The sequence below is a fragment of the Saccopteryx bilineata genome, chromosome 1, assembly GCF_036850765.1.
Source record: "Saccopteryx bilineata isolate mSacBil1 chromosome 1, mSacBil1_pri_phased_curated, whole genome shotgun sequence".
Lineage (NCBI taxonomy): Eukaryota > Metazoa > Chordata > Mammalia > Chiroptera > Emballonuridae > Saccopteryx > Saccopteryx bilineata.
Genome location: NC_089490.1, coordinates 151,906,680 through 151,932,946, shown reverse-complemented (window position 1 = coordinate 151,932,946; position 26,267 = coordinate 151,906,680). Strand labels below are relative to the sequence as shown.

The 26,267-nt window shown below is 41.2% G+C and overlaps 1 protein-coding gene across 1 annotated transcript in view; it reads right to left on the bottom strand.

The window, feature by feature from the left end:
• CFAP92 (cilia and flagella associated protein 92 (putative)) overlaps positions 1 to 26,267 on the bottom strand; it is a 55,652-nt gene that overhangs the window by 16,024 nt on the left and 13,361 nt on the right. The window contains exons 5-7 of the mRNA XM_066252665.1: positions 25,521 to 25,667; positions 21,302 to 21,486; positions 8,300 to 9,201 (exon numbers count right to left, since the gene is read on the bottom strand). Of these exons, the coding sequence (XP_066108762.1) occupies positions 8,300 to 9,201; positions 21,302 to 21,486; positions 25,521 to 25,667 (1,234 nt within the window). The remainder of the gene's footprint in view (positions 1 to 8,299; positions 9,202 to 21,301; positions 21,487 to 25,520; positions 25,668 to 26,267) is intronic.

The window sequence follows — 26,267 nt, the reverse complement described above, 5'->3', positions numbered from 1 at the left end:
TGTTGTGTCAGTTGTTATTTCTCCATTCCAATTTCTAATTTTATTTATTTGAGTCCTCTCTCTTTTTTCCTTGGTGAGTCTGGTTAAAGGTTCATCGATCTTGTTTATCTTTTCAAAGAACCAGCTTCTGGTTTCATTGATCCTCTGTATTGTTTCTTTAACCTATTTATTTCTGCTCTGATCTTTATTATTTCCTTCCTTCTACTAACTCTGGGCTATACTTGCTGTTCTTTTTTTTAGTTCTTTTAGATGGAAGGTCAAGTTGTTTATTTGAGCTTTTTCTAGCTTCTTAAGGTACGCCTGTAATGCTATGAACTTCCCTCTCAGGACTGCTTTTGCTGTGTCCCATAAATTTTGAGTTGATGTATACTCGTTATCGTTCATTTCTAGGAATTTTTAATTTTTTTCTTTGATCTCATTGTTAACCCATTTGTTATTTAATAACATACTATTTAGTTTCCAAGTGTTTGAGTATTTTTCAATTTTTCTGTTGTGGTTGATTTCTAGTTGCATGCCATTGTGATCAGAGAAAGTGCTTGATTTGATTTCAATCTTCTTAAATTTGTTGAGACCACTTTTGTGCCCTAACATGTGGTCTATCCTAGAGAATGTACCATGAGCCCTTGAAAAGAATGTATATTCTGCTGCTTTAGGGTGAAAGGTTCTGAAGATATCTATTAAATCTAGTTGATCTAGAATGTCCTTTAAGTCTGCTGTTTCTTTGTTAATTTTCTTTCTTGAGGATCTATCTAGTGATATTAGGGGGGTATTGAAATTCCCTACTATTATAGTATTGCTGTTAATCTCACCCTTTAATTCCATCAAAGTCTGCTTTATATATTTAGGTGCTCCTATATTAGGTGTGTAGATATTTATAACAGTTATATCTTCCTGTTGGATTGCTCCCTTTATTATTATGTAGTGACTTTCTTTATCTCTTACTATAGTCTTTGTTTTAAAGTCTATTTTGTCTGATATAAGTATTGCTACCCCAACTTTTTTTAAATTTCTATTTGCGTGGAATATTTTTTTTTCTATCCTTTTATCTTCAGTCTATGTGCATCTTTTGTTTTAAGGTGTGTCTCTTGTAGACAGCATATGTATGGGTCCTGTTTTCTTATCCATGCAGCTACCCTATGTCTTCTGATAGGATCATTTAATTCATTTACATTTAAAGTTATTATTGATATGTAATTATTGCCATTTTATTCTTTAAAACTGTATTCCTCTTTTGCTATATTCTTTTTCTCCTTTGAGCTGTTTACAACAGGCCCCTTAGCATTTCTTGCAGCCTTGGTTTCATTGCAGTGAATTCCGTGAGGCTTTTTTTTTTTTGTCTGGAAAGCTTTTTATTTCTCCTTTTATTTTAAATGATAGCCTTGCTGGATAAAGTAGTCTTGGTTGTAGGCTCTTGTTCTGCATTACTTTGAATATTTCTTACCATTCCCTTCTGGCTTCAAGTGTTTCTGTTGAGAAGTTTTAAGTCATCCTTATGGAGGCTCCTTTGTAGGTAATAGTCTTTTTTTCTCTAGCAGCTTTTAATATTTTGTCTTTATGACTTAACTTTGGTATTTTAATCATGATTTGTCTTGGTGTAGATTTCTTTGTGTTTCTCTTTAATGGAATTCTCTGTGCTTCTTGAACTTGTGAGAGTTTCTTCTGCATTAATTTAGGGAAGTTTTCAGCTATGATGTGATTGAACAAAGTCTCTATCCCTTGTTCTTTCTCTTCTTCTTCAGGAACCCCTAAGATGCGGATGTTATTTCTCTTCATGTTGTCACAGAGCTCTCTTAGAGTTTCCTCAGACTTTTTGAGTCTCTTTTCTTTTTTCTGCTCTGCTCCATGCCATTATTTATCATGTCCTCTAACTCGCTGATTTGATTTTCAGCTTCATCCATCCTGCTTTTAATTATTTCCATTGTGTTCTTGATTTCTAATATTGTATTTGTCATTTCTGACTGATTCTTTTTTATTATTTCAATGTCCTTTTTTATATTTGCTATCTCTTTATTTAGGTGTTCGTAATGACCATCTATTGTTGTTCTAATATCTTTGAGCATCCTAACAATTGTTATTTTAAACTCTGCATCTGGTAATTTGGTTATATCTGACTCATTCAGATCCTTTTCTGGGGATTTCTCTTGATTCATTTGTGTTGCATTTCTCTGCCTTCTCATTCTGTCTGTGTAAAAGAAGGTTTTGGCCACTGGAGTCCACTGGGTGTGGCCTCTGTGTTCCCTAGGTCTGGTCTGTCTGCAGGCCCACCACTCCCTCTGCTGTTGCTGCCTAGGTCATTCAGGGTATGGGCGTTGCTGGTGCCTGCCCACTGGGGCTGTTGCTGTGGTCTCCGCCTCTCCTTCATGGGAGTGGCTGTGATCATGTGCTCGGGTGTACAAGCCCTGGAGGCTTTGACTTTCGCCCTGCCCCCGTGGGTGGCATTATGCTCGGCCCTGAGGGCAGGGGTGAGCACCTTTGCTCAGCTGCAGGTCTCTGCCTGATTCCGGGCTTTTGCCCCACCCTTGCAGGAGAAGCCCGCTTGTGGGAAGGCTGCAAGCCTTGGCTCCACAGGCCTGGTGGGACTGCGTGCCCATGCTCCTTAGCGGCACTCTGCCTGTTCTGGGCTTTTGGCTCCGCCCCTGTGGGAGGAGCCGGCTCCCTAGTCAGGCCACAAGCCTCAGTTTTGTGGGCGGGGCAAGGCTGTGCTCCTGCGACCTTGCTCAAGGGCAGGTCTCCACCCCTTCTGGGGCTCCTGCCTTTCCCCAGCAGGCTGGATTACAGGCGGCCAGCAGCTTGGCTTGACAAGTTTTTCACGTCCCCTCCTCCCCAGCCAGGCAAGACTGAACTTACACCTGGGCCTCAGTGGTGGCCAGCCGGCTTCCATCATTGCCGACAGAACCGCACTTCCACGTCCCGCCGCCACCTGCCCTCTGGCGAGCCCTCAGCCGTGTGGGTTGGGGCGCTGCAGCTCAGACCCTAAGACTCACTACTGTAGTCCCAAAAGCTCCTTCCTTCTAAGCAACTCCGCTCCAAGTACCACAGGAGAGCTTGTTTGGCTGGTGTCCTGCTTCCCTTTGCTGGTATTGCTGTTTCCAGAGGAAATATTCGCTTCAGACTTGGGGAGTGACTCGTCCCAGAGGTTAGGGAGGCTGTCTCTCAAAATGTTTCTCCCTGTGCCTCCTAGATTACACTCTCTTCCTGCTACTCCGGTCCTCTCCTCTCTCCCTGTTCCTGGAGCCTCAGGTGAGTGGTTGTGAGAGAGGTGTTTTGTGTGGTCCCTTTAAGAAGAATTCTGGGTCTGAGAAATCAGTCTCTTTCTCACAAACAGTATCCTGACTTGTTTCCAGCTAAATACTGTCCATACGCCTCTTCTAGGTTTGGGGCTGCAGGCTGGGGCTTTGTTCCTGGGACTCAGGACCCTACTCTCTCTGCTAAACTCACTTCCCACCACGCGAGCTCTCCCGGGTGCCGTTTGCTCCAGGGAGCTGGGCAGCCCTCTCTCCGTGTTTCTGCTTTTCCTACCAGTCTCAGTGTGGCTTCTTCAGTGTTCTTTGGTTGAAGAGTCCTCTTAGTTTAGTCCAAAGTTGGTTTTTCCAGATGATGATTCTTAAAATTAGTTTGTAATCCACTTTGGTTCTGGGAGGTGGAAGTTGGTACGTCTGCCTACTCCATCACCATCTTGTCTCTCTTTATTTTATTCTTTGAAGAGGGGAAATAGTGAGATATACTCCTGCATGTGCCCTGACTAGGATGCACCTGGCAACCCCTGTCTAGGGCCTATGCTTGAATCAACCAAGTTATTTTTAATGCCTGAAGCTGATGTACTCCAACTGAGCTATCCTCAGTACCTGGGGCCAGTGCTTGAACCAACTGAGCTGGTGGGAGGGAAATAGGAGAAAGGAGAAAGGGGAGAAGAGTGGAGGGAAAAGGGAAAAGGGGGAGAGGGAGGGTTGGAGAAGCAGATGGTTACTTCTCCTGTATCCCCTGACCAGGAGTCAAACCTGGGACGCCCATATGCTGGGCTGATGCTCTTTCTACTGAGCAAACCTGCCAGGGCCAGAAGTTATTCATTTTAATATAGCTGAATATATCATCATTTTCCTGTATTCTTTGTACTTTTGTCTTACTCAAGAAATCTTTCTTGCCAGATCTGTGGTGGTGCAGTGGATAAAATATCGACCTGGAATGCTGAGGCCACTGGTTCAAGACCCTGGGTTTGCCTGCTCAAGGCACATATTGGAGTTGATGCTTCCTGCTCCTCCTCCCTGCTCTCTCTCTCTCTCTCTCTCTTTTTTCTCTCTCTCCCTCTCTTGCAGTCATTGCTCGACTGGTTCAAGTGCATAGGTCTCAAGTGCTGACAATAGCTCCATGGAGCCTCCACCTCAGGCACTAAAAATACCTCAGTTGGGAGCATGGCCCCAGATGGGCAGAGTATCAGTCCCCAGATGGGGGTTGCCAGGTAGATCCCAGTCAGGGCACATGTGGGAGTCTGTCTCTCTATCTTTCCTCCTCATACTTGGGGAAAAAAGTGAGCACAAATTGGCTGTTACAAAATAGTCATGGGGATGTAAAGTATAGCACAGTTGACAATATTGCAATACTGTATATGATGTCAGGTGAACCCTCTAATTAGCAGGGGGGAGGTTACCTCATAAATTATATAAATGTCTAAACACTATGCTGCACACTTGAAATTAATATATTAAATGTCAACTGTAGTTAAAAATAAATTAATAATAAATAAATTAAAAATTAAAAATATGTACAATTTAGTGGTTTTAGTGTATATTCATTTACCACTTATTTTTCAATATCACACATCATATGTCAAGTGACCATTTGCATTGTGTATATTTTTGTATTTTCTGTTATATTCCATAGATCTGTTTTTATGTGCCTGATCTGATACTACACAGTCTTAGTTACTATAGTTTTATAATCAGACTTGAAATCTAGTGGTGCAAGTTCTCCCATCTTGTGCTTATTCAGGAGTGTTTTTTTTAGATGTCTGCATTCTGATGTATAACTTATTTATTTAGCAAGAGATAGAAAGGGGGACAGAGAGAGAGGGACAGGCAAGGACAGACAGGAAGGGAGAGAGTTGAGAAGCACCAATTCTTCATTGAGGCACCTTAATTGTTCATCGATTGTTTTCTCATATGTGCCTTGACTGGGAGGCTCCAGCAAGTGAGTGACCCTTTCTCAAGCCAGTGACCTTGAGCTTCAAGCCAGCGACCTTTGAGTTCAAGCCAGCAACCATAGGGCCATGTCTATGATCCCACGCTCAAACCAGTGATCTTGCGCTCAAGCTGGTGAGCCCACGTTCAAACTGGTGACCTCGAGGTTTCGAACCTGGCTCCTCAGCATCCCAAGCTGACACTCTTTCCACTGTGCCACTGCCTGGTCAGGTTTTGGTGTATATTTTAAAGTCAGCTTTTCAAGTTCCACACTTTAAAAAAGAAGTTAGTATTTTTAAATTGGAATTGAATTGATTCCATGGATCCAGTTGGGGATAATTGACACCTTTATAATATTGAGTGTTCTAAATTGTAAACATGGCAACTGTCTTCACTTACTTTGGTTTTCTTTTAATGTTTCTAAAAGTTATATAATATTCATGCAGAGGTCTTTTGCTCCTTTCTGTAATATTTATTCCTATCAATGTCATTTTATGATACTTTAAAATTGTTCCCTTCCTTTGTATGTAGATGGTATTTAGAAATTTGATAGATTAATACATTAATTTTTGTATTGAGAAACCTCATGGAGCTGTCTAATTTGAAAATATTTTTGGTAACTTTCTAATAAATTTTTAAACTGATCAACATAATTAAAAACATTTTAATATCTGCAACATCTCAGTAATTTTCAGTAAATATCTCAGTAATTTTCAGCCTTTCTTCTTTTTGAATATAAGCATTTAAGACTACAAAGTTTTCTCTAAATAATGCTTTAACACCATCCCATAAATTTAGATATACTATTTTCATTATTGTTCAGTTAAAAAATGTCTAATTTCTATTACAGTCTCTCTTTTGACTCCTGGGTTATTTGGAAGTATTTGCTAATTTTTAAGCATTTGAATTTTTTTCTTGTTTATGATTTCTTTTTTATTTCTAGCTTAACTGAACTGGGATCAGTGAAAATACTCTGTTATTTCTGCCAATGGAAAAAAAACTTTTCATTGAAACATAATTCACACACTGCATGACCCGAGTTAGCCAAACTGCAAAGGTTGAAGGCACCATCCCCCAAACTGCCCTGACTTCTGATAACAACAGCAAGTTTCATGGGTTCCTAAAAGCACCCTCAGGTTTATCAATTTCTTAGAAAAAACCATGGGAAGCTGTTTTGCTCACATACCTTGTTACAGGGAAAGAATGCATCAGCCAAAGGAAGAATTACATAGAGCAGGGTTCAAGGTGGTTTCAAATACAAAGCTTCCATTGGCCTTTCCTCAGGTAGTCTGGATGTGTTGCCCTTATGCTGTTGATTAGAGACGATACACATGGAGTACCTCTCCAAGCTTTGGTATCCAAATTTTTTATTGGGGCTTCATTACAGAGGGATGACTGATTGATTTATTGATGCCCATGTGGCAATCTGTTTCTAGGTCAACTGACACTGCGTGATCTAAGGCTCCCCACCCCAAATCCCGTTGTTGCTCTTCCGAGCACAGCCAACTTGCACTTATAATGATTAGGGGAGGCTACTCCCACTCTAAGATCCAGTGTGGTCAGCTCCCAACCTAAACAAACATACTCTTAAAAGGTATAACATAAATTACCTTCCAGAAGACAGGGGCAAAGGCCTGACCTCTCTCAGCAAAAATATCATAAAGGTCACCCTTTTAAACTATATAGTTCAGTGGTTTTCAGTATAGTGTACTCATGATGTTGTGGTACCATAACACTGTCTAATTCTAGAATATTTTCATCATACCCCCCCCAAACTGTACTCTTAACATTCACTCCCCACATCTCCCTCATGCATCCCCTGAGATCTTGGTAACCACTCTGGATTTGACTATTCCTGACATTTCCAATGAATGGAATCATATAATATTTGACCTTTTATGCCTTGCTTCCTTTACTCAGCATAATGTTTTCAAGGTTCATACATGTTGAAGTATGTGTATCAGTACTCTATTCCTTTTTCTAAAAAAATTTTCCATTGATTTGAGAGAGAGAGAAAGAGAGAGAAGCATCAACTCATTGTTTCACTTAGTTGTTTCATTTAGTTTTGCACTCAAGTGTTGCCTCTCATATGTGCCCTGACAAGGGATCAAACCTGCAACCTCAGTGCACTGGGATGATGCTTTAACCAATGGCTACCTGGCCAGGGCCTTCATTCCTCTGTATGGCTGGATATTATTCCATTGTATGGATATATCACATGTTGGTCATTGGTTGATGAACATATAGGTTGTTTTCAGATTTTGATTACTATAAATAATGCTGTTATAAATATTCATGTGCATGTTTTGTGTGGACATTATGTTTTCGATTCTCTTGGGTAGACAACTGGCCATGAGGCCAGTTTTTCCCCAATGTCTCTAGGCCCGTCAGCACATCTAAACAGGCCACCACAGGGCTGCACTCCCTTGTTGGGTGGATAGTCTCAACCTCAAGACTTTCTGCTGTTATCAGTATCCCGGTTCTGTCATATCTGAACTCTGAGAACAAACAGGGGACCTGCAGACTGAATGAGGGCAATCCTGTTTACCCAAACTAGGACACTTGAAAATCATGAAAGGAAAAGAGTATTATGTTATCAAAACTAAAGAATGAAAAGACTATGAGGGGCCACTTGATGCAAGCCAGATGCCTCTAAATGTCCCCACTAAGTGGCCATCAGTGGCTCCTGCAGGCCTTCAGGGAAGAGGAATTTTCTGTAGCCTAGGCAGCCCCACTAGATTCAAAGCAATGAGCTATATCTTACCTGAGGAAGTTGAAATCTATTTCTTTGTGGTGTCTACTGCAGGGCCATAAATCACATTTATTTTTTTGCAATTCAGTTTACTGACCCCATACCCTTGGACCAGGGCCATACAAAACATTCTGCTCCTTGTTAGCCAAGTAGGCCCCTCAGAACCCTGAAGGCCAGACCCATTTTCCTCAACCAACTTCTCTTCTATATATCCATTCAGTGAAAAGCAATCAGTTCTTCTTGTTATAAAATCCAATTATAATACACCCCAAGAGAAAATGACTGAACATGTCCCTCTCGCAGAGGAGGACCGGGAACCTCGGTTTGGTTTTGACAAATCTCTCCACTCCCTCAGCATCCAGATGCCACTTACCGGCTTTGGTGGCTTTCCCATAGCTGCTTTAAGCCTTGGTCAGCCAAGCCTTCCAAAACGAGGATGTGGATCCTCCCATCCAGCAGGTGAAAGCCCGTGAGCACATTCAGGTCCTGCCTGTCCTGGATCTTGACCCGTATCTTAAAGGTTGACAGGATCTGCTGGATGTTTTCAATAGAGTAGGACTCCAGCTCGAGGGCCTTGGCATTGATCATGGTGATGTCCTGCAGCAAGTTATATAGGAGGGAGAACTTCCAGGATTCAAATACAAAAATGATGCGGCCAAACTGGCTGCCCATGAGGCCTGGATTGGGGGCTTCTGCGGCCTGCAGTGGCACTGTGATGTCCACTCGCAGCTTGAGCACGGAGTTGGCCTCTTGGTAGTTGCCCATGGGCATTGGGGTGTGAAGGAGGACATCTGTAGGGACCCTAAACCCTACAACCTTCCTGCTCCTGCTGCCATGGCCATGGTGTATGGGCTTGGACTCACAGTTGTGGATGGAAACAGCCAAGTTCAAGTACTTGTGGCCGAGAAGGAGGTCAGCAAAACTTACTCGGGCCACTCCATAAGGGTCCCACATCTTGTTTTGGGATTCAAAGGGGTTGTCCTCTGTTTCTTTGGGAGAGATGAGGGCCTGGAAGTTAAGGTATGAATCCAGAGGGTCCTCCCCAAACAGGGTGGGCTTCTGGGAATACTCCTCTGACTTTCGGTCCCGGTCATGAACTTCTACCACCATGGGAGGGCCCTCCAGGTACTCTCTCAGGTCACTGGGGTGCATGGCCCCAAGGAAGATGACATTGATGTCCTCGAAGGAGATGTGGCTTCCATGAGGCTTCCCCTCCGTTTGGTGAACTGGAGTCTTATGAAACTGGTACTTGCAGTACACAGGGTTGCAGAGCCTCTATGACAGAGCAAGGAGACCACAAGTCACCGGCTGCAGTGGCCATCACCCTGTCTCTCCTCTAAAAGAAGGCTCCCAGTACAGGGGGTTCAAATTCCAGTGCCACATGCCACCTATAGCCCCTGCTGTCTGGGTTCCCTCATCCATAAAATACCAGAGAGAGACCCTGCTCTACGAGGTCACTCCCAAGACTGAGTGACGTGTGTGAAAGCACCAGGAGGTGACTGGCACAAGAAAAGGACTCGGAAGTACTGGTCACTATTTCTTCCTCCCAAACTGTGAGTACCATAAAGACGGGCCATGTGCCTTTTCCACATACACACTCTACTCTTAGCTGTGGCTAGGCAAAGGTGGACACATGTAAACCAGACTGTCCAGACATATGTTGGAGGTGGAGAGGGGGCAGAGGTCAGCACAGACTCATCTTCATCAAATTAAGCATCCAACCAGAAAGCCGTGACAAGGGGAAGAAAGACTCGAAGAGGTTTGGGGGCACACGAGGGCAAGGAATGAAATGCAAAGCGGGGCCGAGTTGGCTGCCACAGACAACAGGGAACCTGCATGTTTTTACCGAACAGGCACTTCTCCCGAGAAGACACGCCAATGGCCAACAGACATGAAAAGATGCTTAAATTCACTAACTATAAGGAAAATGCAAATCAAAACCACAACGAGATATCACCTCAACTTGTTAGAATGGTTATTGTCAAGAAGACAAGAAGTAAGTGTTGGGACAGGATGTGGAAAAAAAGGAACTCTCACAATATAAATTGGTGCAGCCACTATGGAAAAGAGTTATGAAGATTCCACAAAAAATTAAGAATAGAGCTACCATTATCTGGCAATCCCTCATCTGGGTATCTACCTGAAATTTTTGATAATGTTTATTTGTAAAGATATATGTACCAAAAAAAAGATATATGTATCCCTATATTCACAATAGGAAAAACATGGAAACAAGCTGTGTCTTGTGAATGATTGGATAAAGATGTGGCACATATATGCAATGGAAGACTACTCCGCTATAAGAAAAGATGAAATACTGCTATCTGTGATAGTATGGATGTATCTTGAGCATATCATACTAATCAAGATAAGTCAGATAAAACCAAGAACCACAGGATTTCACGTTTATGTGAGACATAAAACTGAAAGCACCAAATGAACAAACAAGATAAACAAAGAAAAACACACAACAGTATGGAAGTTACCAGAGGGAAAGAGGAGTGGAAGGGAGGGAGTAAAGGGTAAAGGGGTCAAATATATGGTGACAGAAGATTTAACTTTGGGTGGTAAACACACAATGCAATATATAGCTGGTATATTAATGAATTGTACACTTGAAACCTATATAATATTATTAACCAGTGTTACCCCAATACATTTAATAAAATAAAAATAATTCAGTATCTAAATTTGAAAACCTCAGTGAATGAACAAAACTAGGTTACCAAGTTTTACCACTTCTAGTAAGCAAAATATTGAAAGTTCTAGACAGAGCAATTAGACAAGAAGAAATTAAAAGCACTCAAATTTAAAAAAAGGTAAATTTTCCCATTTCATATGAGATATGATGTTATATGTTGAAATCCTAAAGATTTCACTCATAAAAATATTGTTAGAGCTAATAAATAAATTCAGCAATGCTGCAAGATAAAAAATGAACACACAAAAATAAGTTACATTTTATACACTGACAAGAAACAAGCCCAAGAGGAAATTTAAAAAAAATTCATTTAGAATCACATGAAAAAGAGTAAATTATTTAGAAATAAATTTAACAAAAGAGTGAAAGACTTGCTTACTGAAAACTACAAAATAGTCTTGAAAAAAATGAAATACCTAAATAAATGAAATGACATCTTGTGTTAATGGATTAGAAAAATTAGTATTATAAATATGACAGCATGACCTACAGATTCAATGCAATCCCTATCAAAATCCCCAAAGTATTGCTTTATGGAAATAGAAAACCCATTCTAAAATTCATACAGAACCTTAAGAGACCTCAAACAATCTTGAAAAAGAACAAAGTTGGAAGACTCACATTTTCTGATTTCAAAACTTTCTATAAAACTGCAGTAATTAAGATAGCATGGGAGGATCCTGTAAGAAGCGGCAAGAAGACGATGGAGTAGGTGGACGTTCCAACTCCCACCTCCCAGAACCAAAGTAGATCACAACTTAATTTTAAGAATAATCGCCATGGCCAGTTGGCTCAGTGGTAGAGCATCGGCCTGGCATGTGGAAGTCCCAGGTTCGATTCCTGGCCAGGGCACACAGGAGAGGTGCCCATCTGCTTCTCCATCCCTCCCCCTCTCCTTCCTCTCTGTCTCTCTCTTCCCTTCCCGCAGCCAAGGCTCCATTGGAGCAAAGATGGCCCAGGTGCTGGGGATGGCTCCTTGGCCTCTGCCCCAGGCACTGGAGTGGCTCTGGTCGCAATAGAGCGACGCCCCGGAGGGGCAGGGCATTCCTCCCTGGTGGGTGGATCCCAGTCAGGCGCATGCGGGAGTCTGACTGCCTCCCTGTTTCCAGCTTCAGAAAAATACAAAAAAAAAAAAAAAAAAGAATAATCATCTGGAAAAACCAACTTTGGGTTAAACCAAGAGGAATCTATAACCAAAGATCACTGAAGAAGCCACACTGAGACTGGTAGGAAAAGCGGAAATGCTGAGAGGGCTGCCCAGTTTCTGGGAGCAAGTGGCAGCCTGAAGGGACTTGTGTGGTAGAAAGTGAGTTTAGCAAAGAGTGGGGGGGTCCTGGGACTCAGGAACAAAGCCCCAGCCTGCAGTTCCAGAGCCTAGAAGAGGTGTACGGGCAGAATTTAGCTGTGAAACAAGGCAGGATACTCTTTGTGAGAAAGAGACATATTTCTCAGACCCAGGATTCATCTTAAAGGGACCACGCAGAAAACCTCTTTCACAACCATTCACCTGGGGCTTCAGGGGATGGGGTGAGCTGAGAAGGCTGGAGTAGCAGGAAGAGTGTAATCTAGGAGGCACAGGGAGAAACACTTTGAGGGACAGCCACCCTAATCCCTGGGCTGAGTCACTCCCCAAATCTAAAGTGAATATTTTTCCTAGAACCAGCAATACCAGCAAAGGGAAGCAGGTCACCAGCCAAACAGAAGCGCTCTTGCTGCAATCAGAGCAAAGAATTGCTTAGAAGAAGGAAGCCATCAGGGATACAGTATTGAGTGCTGGGGTCTGAGCTACATCACCACCCCCACACTGCTGAGTGCTTGCTGGAGGGTGGGTGGTGGCGGGATGTGGAAGTGCAGTCCCATTGGCAGGGGCAGAAGCCAGGAGCTGCCGCAACTGCAGACAGGGCGTACAAAAGTGGTCCGATCCGTGGCACCTGCCAGCTGGGCGTGCAGAGCAGTCCCGCCTGCAATCCCACCAGCAGGGGCAAGGCGGAAGCTGGGGAACTGGCTGAGGCCCGCAAGGCCAAGGCTTGTGGCCCCGGTGCGTGAGCACAGTTCCACCCGTGGGGGCTGTGCAGAGGCCGGGGGTGGCCAGGGTTTGCAGCCCAATTATGTGAATGCAGTCCTGCCTGCAGGAGCAGGGCGGAGGCTGGAGGCTGGCCAAGACTTGCAGCCCAGGCACACAAACACAGTCCTGACCGCAGAGGCGAGGTGGAAGCTGTAGTGACCACAGTGGCGGGCCGCCGCTGGTAACGCCCCTGTGGGAGTGCCTGAGGCAGTGGCAGAGGGGGTGGTGGGCCTGCAGACAGATCACACCTAGGGAACACAAAGGCCTCACCCATTGGACTCCTGTGGCCACACCCTTCTTATACACAGACAAAATGGGAAGGCAGAGAAATGCAACCCAAATGAATCAATGAGAAATCCCCAGAAAAAGATCTGAATGAGATGTAAATAACCCAATTATAGGATGCAGAGTTTAAAATAATGATTGTTAGGATGCTCAAAGATCTTAGAGTAACAATGGATGGATATAACGAGCACCTAAATAAAGAGATAGCAAGTATCAAAAAGGACATTGAAATAATAAAAAAGAACCAGTCAAAAATGACAAATACAATATTAGAAATAAAGACCACACTCGAAGGAATTAAAAGAAGGATGGATGAAGCTGAGGATCAAACCAGTGATTTAGAGGACAAGATAAAAGAAAGCACGAAAGCAGAGCAGCAAAAAGAAAAGAGGCTCAAAAAGTCTGAGAAAACTCCAAGAGAGCTCTGTGACAACATGAAGAGAAACAACATCCACATCACAGGGGTTCCTGGAGGAGAAAAGAAAGATCAAGGGATAGAGAATCTGATTGAAGAAATCATAGATAAAAGCTTCCCTAAATTGATAAAGGAAAAAGTTACACAAGTTCAAGAAGCACAGAAAGTCCCATTAAGGATGAACCCAAAGAGGCCACACCAAGACACATCATAATTAAAATACAAAAATTTAGAGATAAAGAAAAAATACTAAAAGCTGTAAGAGAAAAGCAGTCAATTACCTACAGAGGAGCCCCCATAATGATGATATCTGACTTCTCAGAAACATTAGAGGCCAGAAGGAAATGGCGAGAAATATTTAAAGTAATGCAGAACAAGAGCCTGTACAACCAAGACTTCTCTATCCAGCAACAGCATCATTTAAAATTGAAGGAGAAGTAGAAAGCTTCCCAGACAAAAAATAAAACAAAACAAAACAACAACCAAAACCCAAAACAACTCAAGAAATTCATTACAATGAAACCAATGCTACAAGAAATATTAAGGAGTCTCTTGTAAACAGAACAAAGGGGGAAAACTAGTAAAAGAGGAATGTAGATATAAAAAATAAAATGGCAATAAACAACTACATATTAATAATATTCTTTCATGTAAATCAAAAGACATAGGGTAGTTGTGTGGATAAGAAAACAGGACCCGTACATATGCTGTCTACAAAAGACACATCTCAAAACAAAAGATACACATAGACTGAAAGTAAAGGGATGGAAAAAAATATTTCATGCAAATGGAACTGAAAAAAAAAAGCTGGGGTAGCAATACTTATATCTGACAAAATGGACTTTAAAACAAAGGCTATATCACTACATAATGATATAGGGAGCAATCCAACAGGAAGATATAACCATTATAAATATCTATGCACCAATATAGGAGTACCTAAATATATAAAGCAGATTTTGATGGACATAAAGGGAGAGATCAACAACAATATTATAATAGTAGGAGATTTTAATACCCCACTTACATCACTAGATAGATCCTCAAGAAAGAAAATTAACAAAGAAACAGCAGACTTAAAACACACACTAGATCAACTGGATTTAATATCTTCAGACCTTTCACCCTAAAGCAGCAGAATATACATTCTTTTTCAAGTACTCATGGTACATTCTCTAGGATAGCCCACATGTTAGGACACAAAACGAGTCTCAATAAATTTAAGAAGATTGAAATCATATCAAGCATCTTCTCTGATCACAATGATATGAAACTAGATATCAACTACAATAGAAAAACTAAAAAACACTCAAACACTTGGAAACTAAATAGCACGTTATTAAATACAAACGGGTTAACAACGAGATCAAGGAAGAAATCAAAAATTTCCTTGAAACAAATGAAAACAAACATATAACAACTCAAAATTTATGGGACACAGCAAAAGCAGTCTTGAGAAGGAAGTTCATAGCACTACAGGCATACTTTAAGAAACTAGAAAAAGCTCAAATAACAATTTAACCCTGCATCTAAAATAACTAGAGAAAGAACAGCAAGTAAAACTCAGAGGAGGTAGAAGGAAGGAAATAATAAAGATCAGAGAGGAAATAAATGACATAGAGGCTAAAAAAACAGTACAGAGGATCAATGAAACCAAGAGCTGGTTCTTTGAAAAGATAAACAAGAATGATAAACCTTTAACCAGACTAACCAAGAAAAAAAGAGAGAGGACTCAAATAAATAAAATTAGAAATGAAAGAAGAGAAATAACAACTGATACAGCAGAAATACAAAGGTTGTAAGAAAATACTATGAGTAACTGTATGCCATAAAATTAGAGAACCTAGGCAAAATGGACAAATTCCTTGAAATATATAATCTTCCAAATATCAATATAGAAGAATCAGAAAACCTAAACAGACCGATTTTTATCAAATGAGATTAAAACAGTTATCAAAAAAATCTCAACAAACAAAAGTCTTGCGCCAGATGGCTTCACAGGTGAATTTTACCAAATATTCAAAGAAGAACTAACTCCTATCCTTCTCAAGCTATTTCAAAAAATTCAAGAGGGAAGACTTCCAAACTCCTTTTATGAGGCAAGTATAATACTTATTCCAAAACCAGGCAAAGGCACTACAAAGAAAGAAACTATAGACCAATATCTTTGATGAACTTAGATGCTAAAATTCTCAACAAAGTATTAGCAAACTGGATCCAGCAATACATGAAAAAAATCATATCATGAGCAGGTGGGATTTATTCTGGGGAGACAAGGTTGGTACAATATTTGCAAATCACTCAATGTGATTCAACACATAAACAAAAGAAAGGATAAAAATCCCATGATAATATCAATAGATCTAGAAAAAGCATTTGATAAAATCCAGCACCCATTCATGATCAAAACTCTCAGCAAAGTGGGGATACAGGGATCATACCTCAATATGATAAAGGCCATCTATGACAAACCCAAAGTCAACACCATAATCAATGGGCAGAACTTAAAAGCAATCCCCTTAAGATCAGGAACGAAGCAAGGGTGCCCCCTTTCACCACTCTTAAACAACATAGTTCTGGAAGTCCTAGCCACAGCAATCAGACAAGAAGAAGAGATAAAAGTCATCCAAATTGGAAAAGAAGTAAAACTATCATTATTTGCTGATGATATAATACTGTACATAAAAAATCCTCTTAAAGTCTCAGTCAGAAAACTACTGATAAATGAATTCAGCAAGGTGGCAGGATATAAAAATCAATATTCAGAAATCAGTGGCATTTTTATACACTAACAATAAACCATCTAAAAGAGAAGCTAAGAAAACAATCCCCTTCACTATTGCAACAAAAAAATAAAGTACCTAGAAGTAAATTTAACCAAAAAAGTTAAAGACTTGTACTCAGAAAATTATTAAACAATGATAAAGGAAATCAAGGAAGATACAAACAAGTAGAAGAATATTCCGTGCTCATGGTTAGGAAGAATAAACATCATTAAAATGTCTATATTACCCAAAGCAATCTATAAAATCAATGCAATTCCTATTAAAATACCAATATATCTTCTATATCTTCAAAGATATAGAACAAATATTCCAAAAATTTATATGGAACCAAAAAGAACACAAATAGCCTCAGCAATCCTGAAAAAAGAAGAATAAAGTGGGGGGTATCACACTTCCTGATATCAAGTTATACTACAAGGCCATTGTACTCAGAACAGCCTGGTACTGGCATAAGAACAGGCATATAGATCAATGGAGCAGAACAGAGAACCCAGAAATAAGCCCACACCTATATAAACAATTGATATTTGACAAAGGAGGTAAGAGCATACAATGAAATAAAGACAGTCTTTTTAACAAATAATGTTGGGAAAATTGGACAGGTACTTGCAAGAAAATGAAACTGGTTCACCAACTTACACCATTCACAAAAATAAACTCAAAATGGATAAAAGACTTAAATGTAAGTTGTGAAATCATAAACATCTTGGAAGAAAACAGGCAGTAAACTCTCCGATATCTCTCATAGCAATAGTTTTGCTGATTTATCTCCAGGGGTAAGAGAAATAAAGGACAGAATGAACAAATGGAAGTATATGAAACTAAAAAGTTTTTGCACAGCAGAAGACACCATTAACATCATTAACAAAATAAAAAGACAACCCACACAATGGGAGAATATATTTGCCAATATGTCTGATAAGGGGTTAATAACCAAAATTTATAAAGAACTTGTAAAACTCAACACTAGGATGGTAAACAATCCAATCAAAAAATGGGCAAAAGAAATGAAGAGACACTTCTCCAAAGAGGACACACAGATGGCCAACAGGCATATGAAAAAATGTTCAACATCACTAATCATTTGAGAAATGCAAATTAAAACCACAATGAGATATCACCTCATACCAGTCAGAATGGTGCTCAATAACGAAACAACACATAATAAATGATGGAGAGGGTGTGGAGAAAAGGGAACCCTCCTGCACTGCTGGTGGGAGTGCAGACTGGTGCAGCCACTGTGGAAAACAGAATGGAAATTCCTCAAAAAGTTAAATGTGGAAATGCCCTTTGACCCAGCTATTCCACTTTTAGGAGTATAGTCTATGAATAGCAAATCACTGATTCAAAAGAAAATATGCACCCCCATGTTTATTGCAGCATTGTTTACAATAGCCAAGATCTGGAAACAGCCCAAGTGTCCTCAAATGGATGAGTAGATTAAAAATCTTTGGTACATATATACTATGGAATACTATGCTGCTGTGAGGAAGAAGGAAATCTTACCTTTTGTGACAACATGGATGGACCTAGAAACTATCATGCTAAGTGAAATAAACCAATCAGAAAAATAAAAATATCATATGACCTCACTCATTTGAGGAATCCAATGAACAATGTGAACTGAGGGAAGGAATAAAGGTAGAGGTGCGATCAAAGGGACCAGAAGGAAAGCAGACAGAGGGAAAGTGGAAGAGAAGATGGGATCAGAGAAGGGAAAGAGATTAGTGAAATTATTTATACACAACTCAGCATTATAGAGAACAGGACAGCAAATCCTGGAGGGAAGGGGGGAAGTCATTGGGGGGAGGGGGCAAAGAGAGGAGGCCGAGGGGAACACGGGGGTGAGGGGAGATATATTTGGTGGGACACTTGAATTTATGTAAACACAATAAATTAAAATCATAAATTAAAATCTAGCATGGTACTATTATAGTGTAAGAATAGATATATAGAAAAGTGAAATTAAAATATGAGCCCTGCAAAAAAAAAACCTTACATATGTGATTAACAGATTTTTGGCAAGGGTGCCAAGATTACTGAGTTGGTAAAAAATGGTTGTTTTAAAAAATGGTGCTGGGAAAACTGGATATCCACATGCAGAAAAATGAAGTTGGACTCTTACCTTACACTGTATGTAAAAATTTATTAAAAATGGCCTGGAGGCCTAAACTTAATAGCCAAAACTCTTTGAAGAAAACATGGGGCCCTGGTTGGTTGGATCAGCAGTAAGGCATCAGCACGGCGTGTGGAAGTCCTGGGTTCAATTCCTGGTCAAGGCGCACAGGAGAGCAACCATCTGCTTCTCCAACCCTCTCCCTTCCCCTTCTCTATCTCTCTCTTTCTCTCCCTCTCCTGCTGCAGCCCTGGCTCGAATGGTTTGAGCAATTTGGCCCTGGGTGCTGAGGATGGCTTCATGGCTTCACTTCAGATGCTGAAATAGCTCGGTTGCTGAGCAGCAGAGCAGCAGCCCCAGATGGGCAGAGCATCGCCTGCCCAGCAGGGGACTTGCTGGGTGGATCCCAGTCAGGGCATATACGGGAGTCTGTCTGCCTCCCTGCCTCCTGTCCTCCAAAGGAAGGAAGGAAGGAAGGAAGGAAGGAAGGAAGGAAGGAAGGAAGGAAGGAAGGAAGGAAGGAAGGAAGGAAGGAAACATGGGAAGTCTTAATGACATTTGATTTGGCAATGATCTCTTGGCTATTACACTAGAAGCATAGGCAAAAGTTTTTTAAAAAATCAAATAAACTGACTTCCTTAAAATTAAAAAGTTTTGTCTTGTTGATAACAGCCATTCTAACAGGTGTGATGAGGTAATATCTCATTGTGGGTTTGATTTGCATTTTGCTAATAGCTCATGAAGTTGAGCATCTTTTTATATATCTGTTGGCCATTTGTAGGTCTTTTTGGGAGAAGTATCTGTTCAGGTCCTCTGCCTATTTTTTAATAGGATTGTTCATTTTTCAATGTTGAGTTGTATGACTTCTTTATATATCTTAGTTATTAACACCTTCTCAGAGGTATTGTTTACAGTTACTGTCTTCCATTCAGTAGGTTGCCTTTTTGTTTCGTTGGCTGCTTCTTTAGCTCTGCTGCTTTTCAGTTTGATATAGTCCCATACATTTATTTTTGCTTTTCCTCTGCCTTTGGGTTCAAATTCATAAAATCTTCTCTAAGATCAAGTTGAACAAAAAGTATTAGATTATATGTAACTCCACAAAGGTCTTAAAGTTGTCCCCATGAACTCCTACAACCCATTGCTGAAACTATCAAGCTATTTGTCAAAGGACCCTTATGACCATTAACATCATCCAAGTCCATATTCATTATTGTACCAATCCTGGGCCCTGGCCAGTTGGCTCAGTGCATAAAGCGTCAGCCCGGCATGTGGATGTCCTGGCATACATGAGAAGCAACCTCAATCAAGGCACACATGAGAAGCGACCAATCTGGCCCTCATCCTTACTCTTAATGATATCAATTACACTGCCCATACCCTCCTTATTAATTAACATAAACCTAGGCATGTTACAATGCTCACGAAAATTAGGGGATATTTTATCACTCCATATTCATTTTGAAATATCCCCTAATTTTTGTGAGCAGTATATTTATGCTGGCTACATTGAGTCTAGCTGTTTACTCTATCTTATGACTTGGTTGAACCTCAAATTCAAAATAGGTGCTGATCATGGCCCTCTGAGCAGTTGCACAGACAATCTCGATGAAGTAACACTTGCAATTGTCCTTTTATCGGTACTGTTAGTAAAAGGTTCCTTTACATTATTAGCACCTATTATCACTCAAAAACATATTTCACTAATTCTTCCATCCTGACCTCTAAGCTATAATATGATTTATCTCAACTTTAGCTAAAATTAATCATGCCCCCTAATGAAGGTGAGTTAGAATCTGGCTTTAGTGTTTATTATTACTATTATTATTTTTTAAATTAAATGGGAGGAGGGAATGCAGAGACAGACACCCATACATGTCCTCACTGGGATCCACCCAGCAAGCCCCCTTCTGGGTGATGCTCTGCTCATCTGCATTGTTGCTCATTTGCTCAGCAACCGAGCTATTCTTAGCACCCCAGGCAGAGGCCACGGAGACATCCTCAGCATGCCCAGGGCCACTTGCTCCAAAAGCCATAGCTGAGGGAGGGTAAGGAGGGAGAGACAGAGAGAATGAGAGAGAAGTGAGAGGGGTAGTGGTGGAGAAGCAGATGGTCACTTCTCCTGTGTGCCCTGGCCGGAAATCAAACTTGAGACATCCACACACCAGGTTGATGCTCTACCACTAAGCCAACCTGCCAGGGCAGAGAAAGATCTTTATGGTGATGGAATAGTGCTGTATTTTGAGTGCTGTGACTCTATATTTCAAAATAAAAATATAATATATAGATATGGGTATATCCACACTAAGACACATAATTAAGCAGTTTCAGAACACAAAAAGAAGATTCTATAAGCTTTGAGAAAAGTAAAAAACACATACAAAGCACATACAAAGGTTCAACATGAAACATAAAAAGACAGAACAATGATTTCAAGACTGAAGGAAAATTAATTTTAACATAGAATGCTATATACCCAGGCAAGCTATCAGTCAAGTGTAAGGGTAAATTAGAGGCATTTTTCAGACATATGAGATCTCCAAGTAAATATTTTCTATCGCTTAACATTTTCTCAAGAAGCTACAGGAGGATGTGCTCCAGCAAAACCAGAGAGAAAACAAAGCAAGAGTAAGACACAGAATCCAGGGACAAGGATCCCACTGAAAGAGAGAAAAGGGAACTTGCAGATGAACAGAAGTGCTAAACCTGGCTGGTTAAAAATAAGTGAGCACTGCTGCTGTCACAAGGAAGTTGAAGGGCTCTTTCTGAAGGGGGGAATCACTGTCTTTATTTGAATAACACCTGTGGTGTAGAGAGAGACTTCAAGATTTGGTAGCTCTTAATCTCAGAAACCCAATCTCTTTTATTTCTTGCTGTGAAGTCTTATATGGTGAAATGGGGATGATTATCCATCTCATGTAGGGCCACTGGGGGGAATAAAGGGTGACATGTAGTGGGGCATTGGCTGGGAAAAGGAGCTTTCAAATCAGTTCATCTGGCTCATTCTTACCTCTAGTTCATGGATGGGCACAGGTTGGGATGGAAGGCAGGAAACACATTTGATCTTTATGATCAGGGGGTTTAAGTCTTGCTTTTGCTCCTCTGTCATGATAGGAACTTCCGTTTTAAAAGTCAACAAACAATCTAAAATGTTGGCAGACTTTTTACTGCCACGACTCACGACAGTTTGCCATCCTAGTGGGGGGAGGGGGATACACATGGTATTAGAATATTACTCATTACATTCCCAGGACAAGTTCAGAAGGATTAGACAAGTTGAAAAGAACCAATGATAAAATTACAAACATAAAGAACTTGAAAAAAAAAGATTAGGAAATACATGCAGACAGCATGTTATACACGTTTCTCAAATTGAGTTTCCATCAGTTCTCTAAGAGAATTTAATTTTTGTAGTTTAATCTTGGCGATCATCTTATGATATAAGCAGTTTCTGAATCAAGCAGTTCCTGAACCACCTGTAGGTTACAATAAGGAATATAGATACTTGGGTGCCAAGTGACTCTGTCTGATTTACTTGACTTTCATGTTACAAATCTAAAAGCTCATCAAGTGATTTAAAGGAACCACCATCCTAGACTTGTGCTGTCTAGTACAGTAGCCACCAGCTAGATGTGGTTACCTAAATTTAAATTAATTAAAATGAAATACAGTTTAAAATGCAGTTCCTTCTTCACACAAGTCACATTTCAAATGCCTAGGAGGCATGAGTGGCTATGAGCCCCTGGATTGGATAATGCAGATATAAATCATCTTTATCCCTGGAGAAAGCTTTATTGGGGAGTGCGGCTCCAGGTTATTATTTTAGAACAGAACACATTCAAGAGTGCATTAACTGCTGTGGGCCAATGAGAAAAGCGTAGATATTGATGTAGAATGTAACTGATACATTGTAACCAAGTGCGGCCTGCCTCCCACTATGTCAGTTTTGCAACCAGAAAAAGGGCAGGTGAATTGAGCCATTGCACAGAACATGGATACTACCGAGAATACTTTTCTCATAAAAGGTGTCCATTCAATTTACCAGGTGGAGACATACTAGTGCAAAGGAAAAAATGCAAAAAGCTCCAGTTTTGCAAGCAGAGAGACGTAGGTTCAAATCCCAGGTTTGACTCTTAGTAGTCACCTGACCCACAACAAGTTAGTGACTTTTCGAGGCTTGGTTTACTCATGTGCAAAGTGGGCATAGATATCGCCTTTCTTAGGGTTATGCTTATGAAGGTACCAGGAACACTGCCTGTCACCTAGTACATGCTAAAAAACAAATTGGTCTTATTCTTTTCAAAATGCTTGCAAATATATTTCTAGGGCACATCAAAACCCAGTCACTCATGTTCAGAAAGAGTAGGCACTTCCGAAACTCTTCCAAAACGGGTGGTGTGCCGGCCGCGCGCAGCTGTCTGCATAGGCAGTGAGCATCCTACCTGATTCTCTTCCACAGAGCCGATTCAGACGGCCATAGCTAACTATGAGTGTGTTCTAGAAGTTTTAAGCCTTTTCATATAAAAGACTGCCCAGTTAAAAAAAAAAATCTCCAAAGTAAACGTGTAGTCAAGTCATTACTCAGAAATTTAGGGAGGTGTCAGCTTTAATTGGGGGTAGGGTTTCCCAAACTCAGTACTATCAACATTTGGGGACAGATAATTTTTTGTTATGGGGACATGTAGAGCAGGATCCCACTAGATGCCACTAGCATATGGCTCCCATCTCCCATCTGTGACTCCACCCACTGCCAAATGTCCCTTGGCAGGGCAGGGATTCAAGAGCCTGAGCTGAGAACCACTGTCCTAGGATAAGGGGAAGGCACAGGGGGCTGGACATGGCTGTTTGTACCCCTCTGACAGCTAGACCAGAACACGTGGTAATGCCCTTTAATCCTCAAACAAGGCTGTGTGGTGGCTATCAGCTCTGCTTTGCAGGTGGGGAAACTGAGGCCCAGAGATGGTAAGGGATCGTCCAAGGTTTCCCAGCTAATAAGTGTTGGAACTAGTATCTAAACCAGTCCTGTGTGGCTAAGATTGGCCCTTCCCCTGTGCAATGAAAATAAGCATTTATTTCAAACACAGAATCTTTCTGGAACTTGCCGGGTTACTAGAGAATCAGTATTTACCACTAAGGCATGCAAAATCTTGGACTGTTTTGAAACTGAAGATGATTACTAAAAAGAATCCTGCTGGTCTGGGAATACAGCTTATGCTACTGCAGCAAACACAAACATACCCTTGGTCTGATGGGCCAGATCTAGTCTCAGTTTGTCACCATCAGCCCTGACATCGGTGTAAGGGAGGCTCCCTTTCTGTGTTCCTTGCTGGAGGCCCACCCAGTGTCTGCCAGGAGCAGCTGCCACCTCCAGGCCAGCTGCTTCTGTGTCCTACTGTGAGCAAGGTTTCATGGTAAGCAGCTGACACACATCATCTTTTGTAATCCTAACTACAGCCCTCGGGGGTGGGAATTACCACCCTCGATTTATGAATGAGGAAGCTGAGACTCAGAGAAAGCAGGTAACTTGCCGGTTAGTGGCTGAACCAGAATTCCAAGTCTGCTTGTCGTTGTATCTCTTGCAATAACTGTCATATTACACGATCATGATAGCACAGGTTGAAGGCAGGAGGCCCCGGCACTCCTTGGCTCCACTCTGCTGGACACAGCCATAGCAGGCAGGCCAGGACCGTCCAGGTTTCTCCTTCCTCTCACAGCAAAATTAGGGAGCAAAGTCAGGCCGGTCACCCAGAGTTCATCCAACCTAGAGGACCACTGGTTTCCGGTTGAGATTCAAGGACCACGGTTGAGATTCAAGGACCATGAAGCCTCTACTCTGACGTGCGCTCCAAGCAGAGGTGTGCAGCAGCTGTGTGTGAGGCCTGGTCCTCACAGAACACAGCCCGAGAGTGGGGATGAATCTCTGAACCCGTACTGCTCTAGGAAAGATTCTGATGTGGAGAGGAAGCTAAGGCAGTTAGTCTGAGAAACCCCACTTGAGGTGAAAGCTGATTTTCAAAAATCCATTTAAAAATTAAAAATAAAAAATTAATAGCATTTCCTCAAAATGTATCAGTATCAACCCAAGAGCCCGTGAGAATTATGATTTTCTCAGCACGTGTGGAACTTGTTGCTGAATTTAATCCGTTCCATCTCAGAAAAGACCTAAGCCTAAATTTCTGAAGATTGGCCAGTAGATGGCGCACATTCATCATGGTGGCCTGTATCTATATATGAATAGGTTTGACATTATTCTCTAAGGAGAAAAACTAAGAGGATTCCCCTGTCAAATAACCCTTTCCAAAAAAAGTCACATTATTTTACCCAAACTATATTCTGAGCTTTCCATAATAAAAACATATGAATTTAACCTGGCCTGTGGGGGTGCAGTCAATAAAGCATCAACTTGGAACACTGAGGTTGCTGCTTCAAAAACTTTGGGCTTGCCTGGTCAAGGCACATATGACAATTAGTAAATGCATAACTAAAGTGAAGCAACTGTGAGTTGGTCCTTCTCTATCCTTCCACCTGTCTCTCTCTTCTCTTTGTAAAATCAATAAATAATACCTTCAAAAAACATATGGATTTAATAAATACCTATTTATTTTTTATCAAACTGTAGAAGACTTAGTTTATAACTTGTAATAGACCTTACAAAGCAAAGCAATCAAACCCCTATGCTGCCATTGAGCTGTATGACTTCAGGTAAGTTACTTAACTTTTCTGGGTTTTGACTCCACACTGAAAAAATTGGTGACAATGATAACCACCCCGACACTATCACCACCAGCTCATTGGGAGGATCAGAATTTGTCAGGAGAAGTAAATGATGGGAGATAAATACTGGTTCCCTTTTCCTAGTTTCCTTTACTGGATGTTTTTGTAAAAATCTGTAGAATCAGGTTTATGAAAAGCAGCATCTTAAGTATTAAAATGGTGACATTTATTATTCTCACAAGTTTCCTTAGACTTTGAAATTAGACATGGGTTCAAGTCCTGGCTTCCCACTCACTCGCTATGTAATCTCCAAAAGTGCATTGAACCTTTCTGTGCCCCCACTTCCTCCATGTAGAACAGAGACACTTACCCCCACTTTGCTAAGGTGGCTGTGAACAAAAAATTTGGTAGCACAGAGCAGGGATTTGGTCACCATGAACATCCTGTGATGGGTTTTTGGTGGCGGCACACGTGACCGACAGCAGCAGGAGCTGCTGGGAAGAGGTGTGTCTTACCCGCGAGGAGCGGCATCAGCGTCAGCTGCATGGAGAAGGCGCCGTGCTTCCAGCGGTCTGCCAGCTTGGGGTCAATTTTATCTTCCACACAATATTTCTTCCTTCTTTTCTGGTTTTCCTTTTCCCTCTCGGCTTCTTTCCATTTAACTGTGAAATCAAAAAAGGGAAATGAACAGGAAGAGGAGCTCCCCTGCAAGCTGCGACATGTGAATGCAGACAGGATGCAGAGGTTCGGGAAGGCTCGGGAAGCTCCTTGAAGGATGTTGTTGTTTTTTGTACTGCTGCTCCTTCCTGGCAACCAGAAGAGATGTTCTAACTGTGGGTAGCTGACCAGCTGCCAGTGATATGCAGGGTGAAATCGAGTGGCATCTTGACTCCCCCACTCAAGGACATGGGCAGAGGGGGCTAAAGTACCTATAAGCTATTGGTTCCAGGGATAAAGGCCAATGGAACAGACTAGAAAGCCCGGAACTAGATCCATACACACAAGAGGATTTAATAGATGGCAGAGATGGCAATTCAAATCAATGGGAAAGGAAGAACTAGTTAATTATTATATTGACTATCCATTTGGAGGCAAATGAAACTATTGGATACCTCATGAATATGCAAAAGGAATTGCAGGCTAAAGGCTAAATAAAATCTTCAATATTATTGGAAGAATACATAGGAGATTATACTGACATCTAAATGAGGAAAGATTTCAGAAACATTATCAAAAGTACAAAATAGAAAAGAATAGTTAAA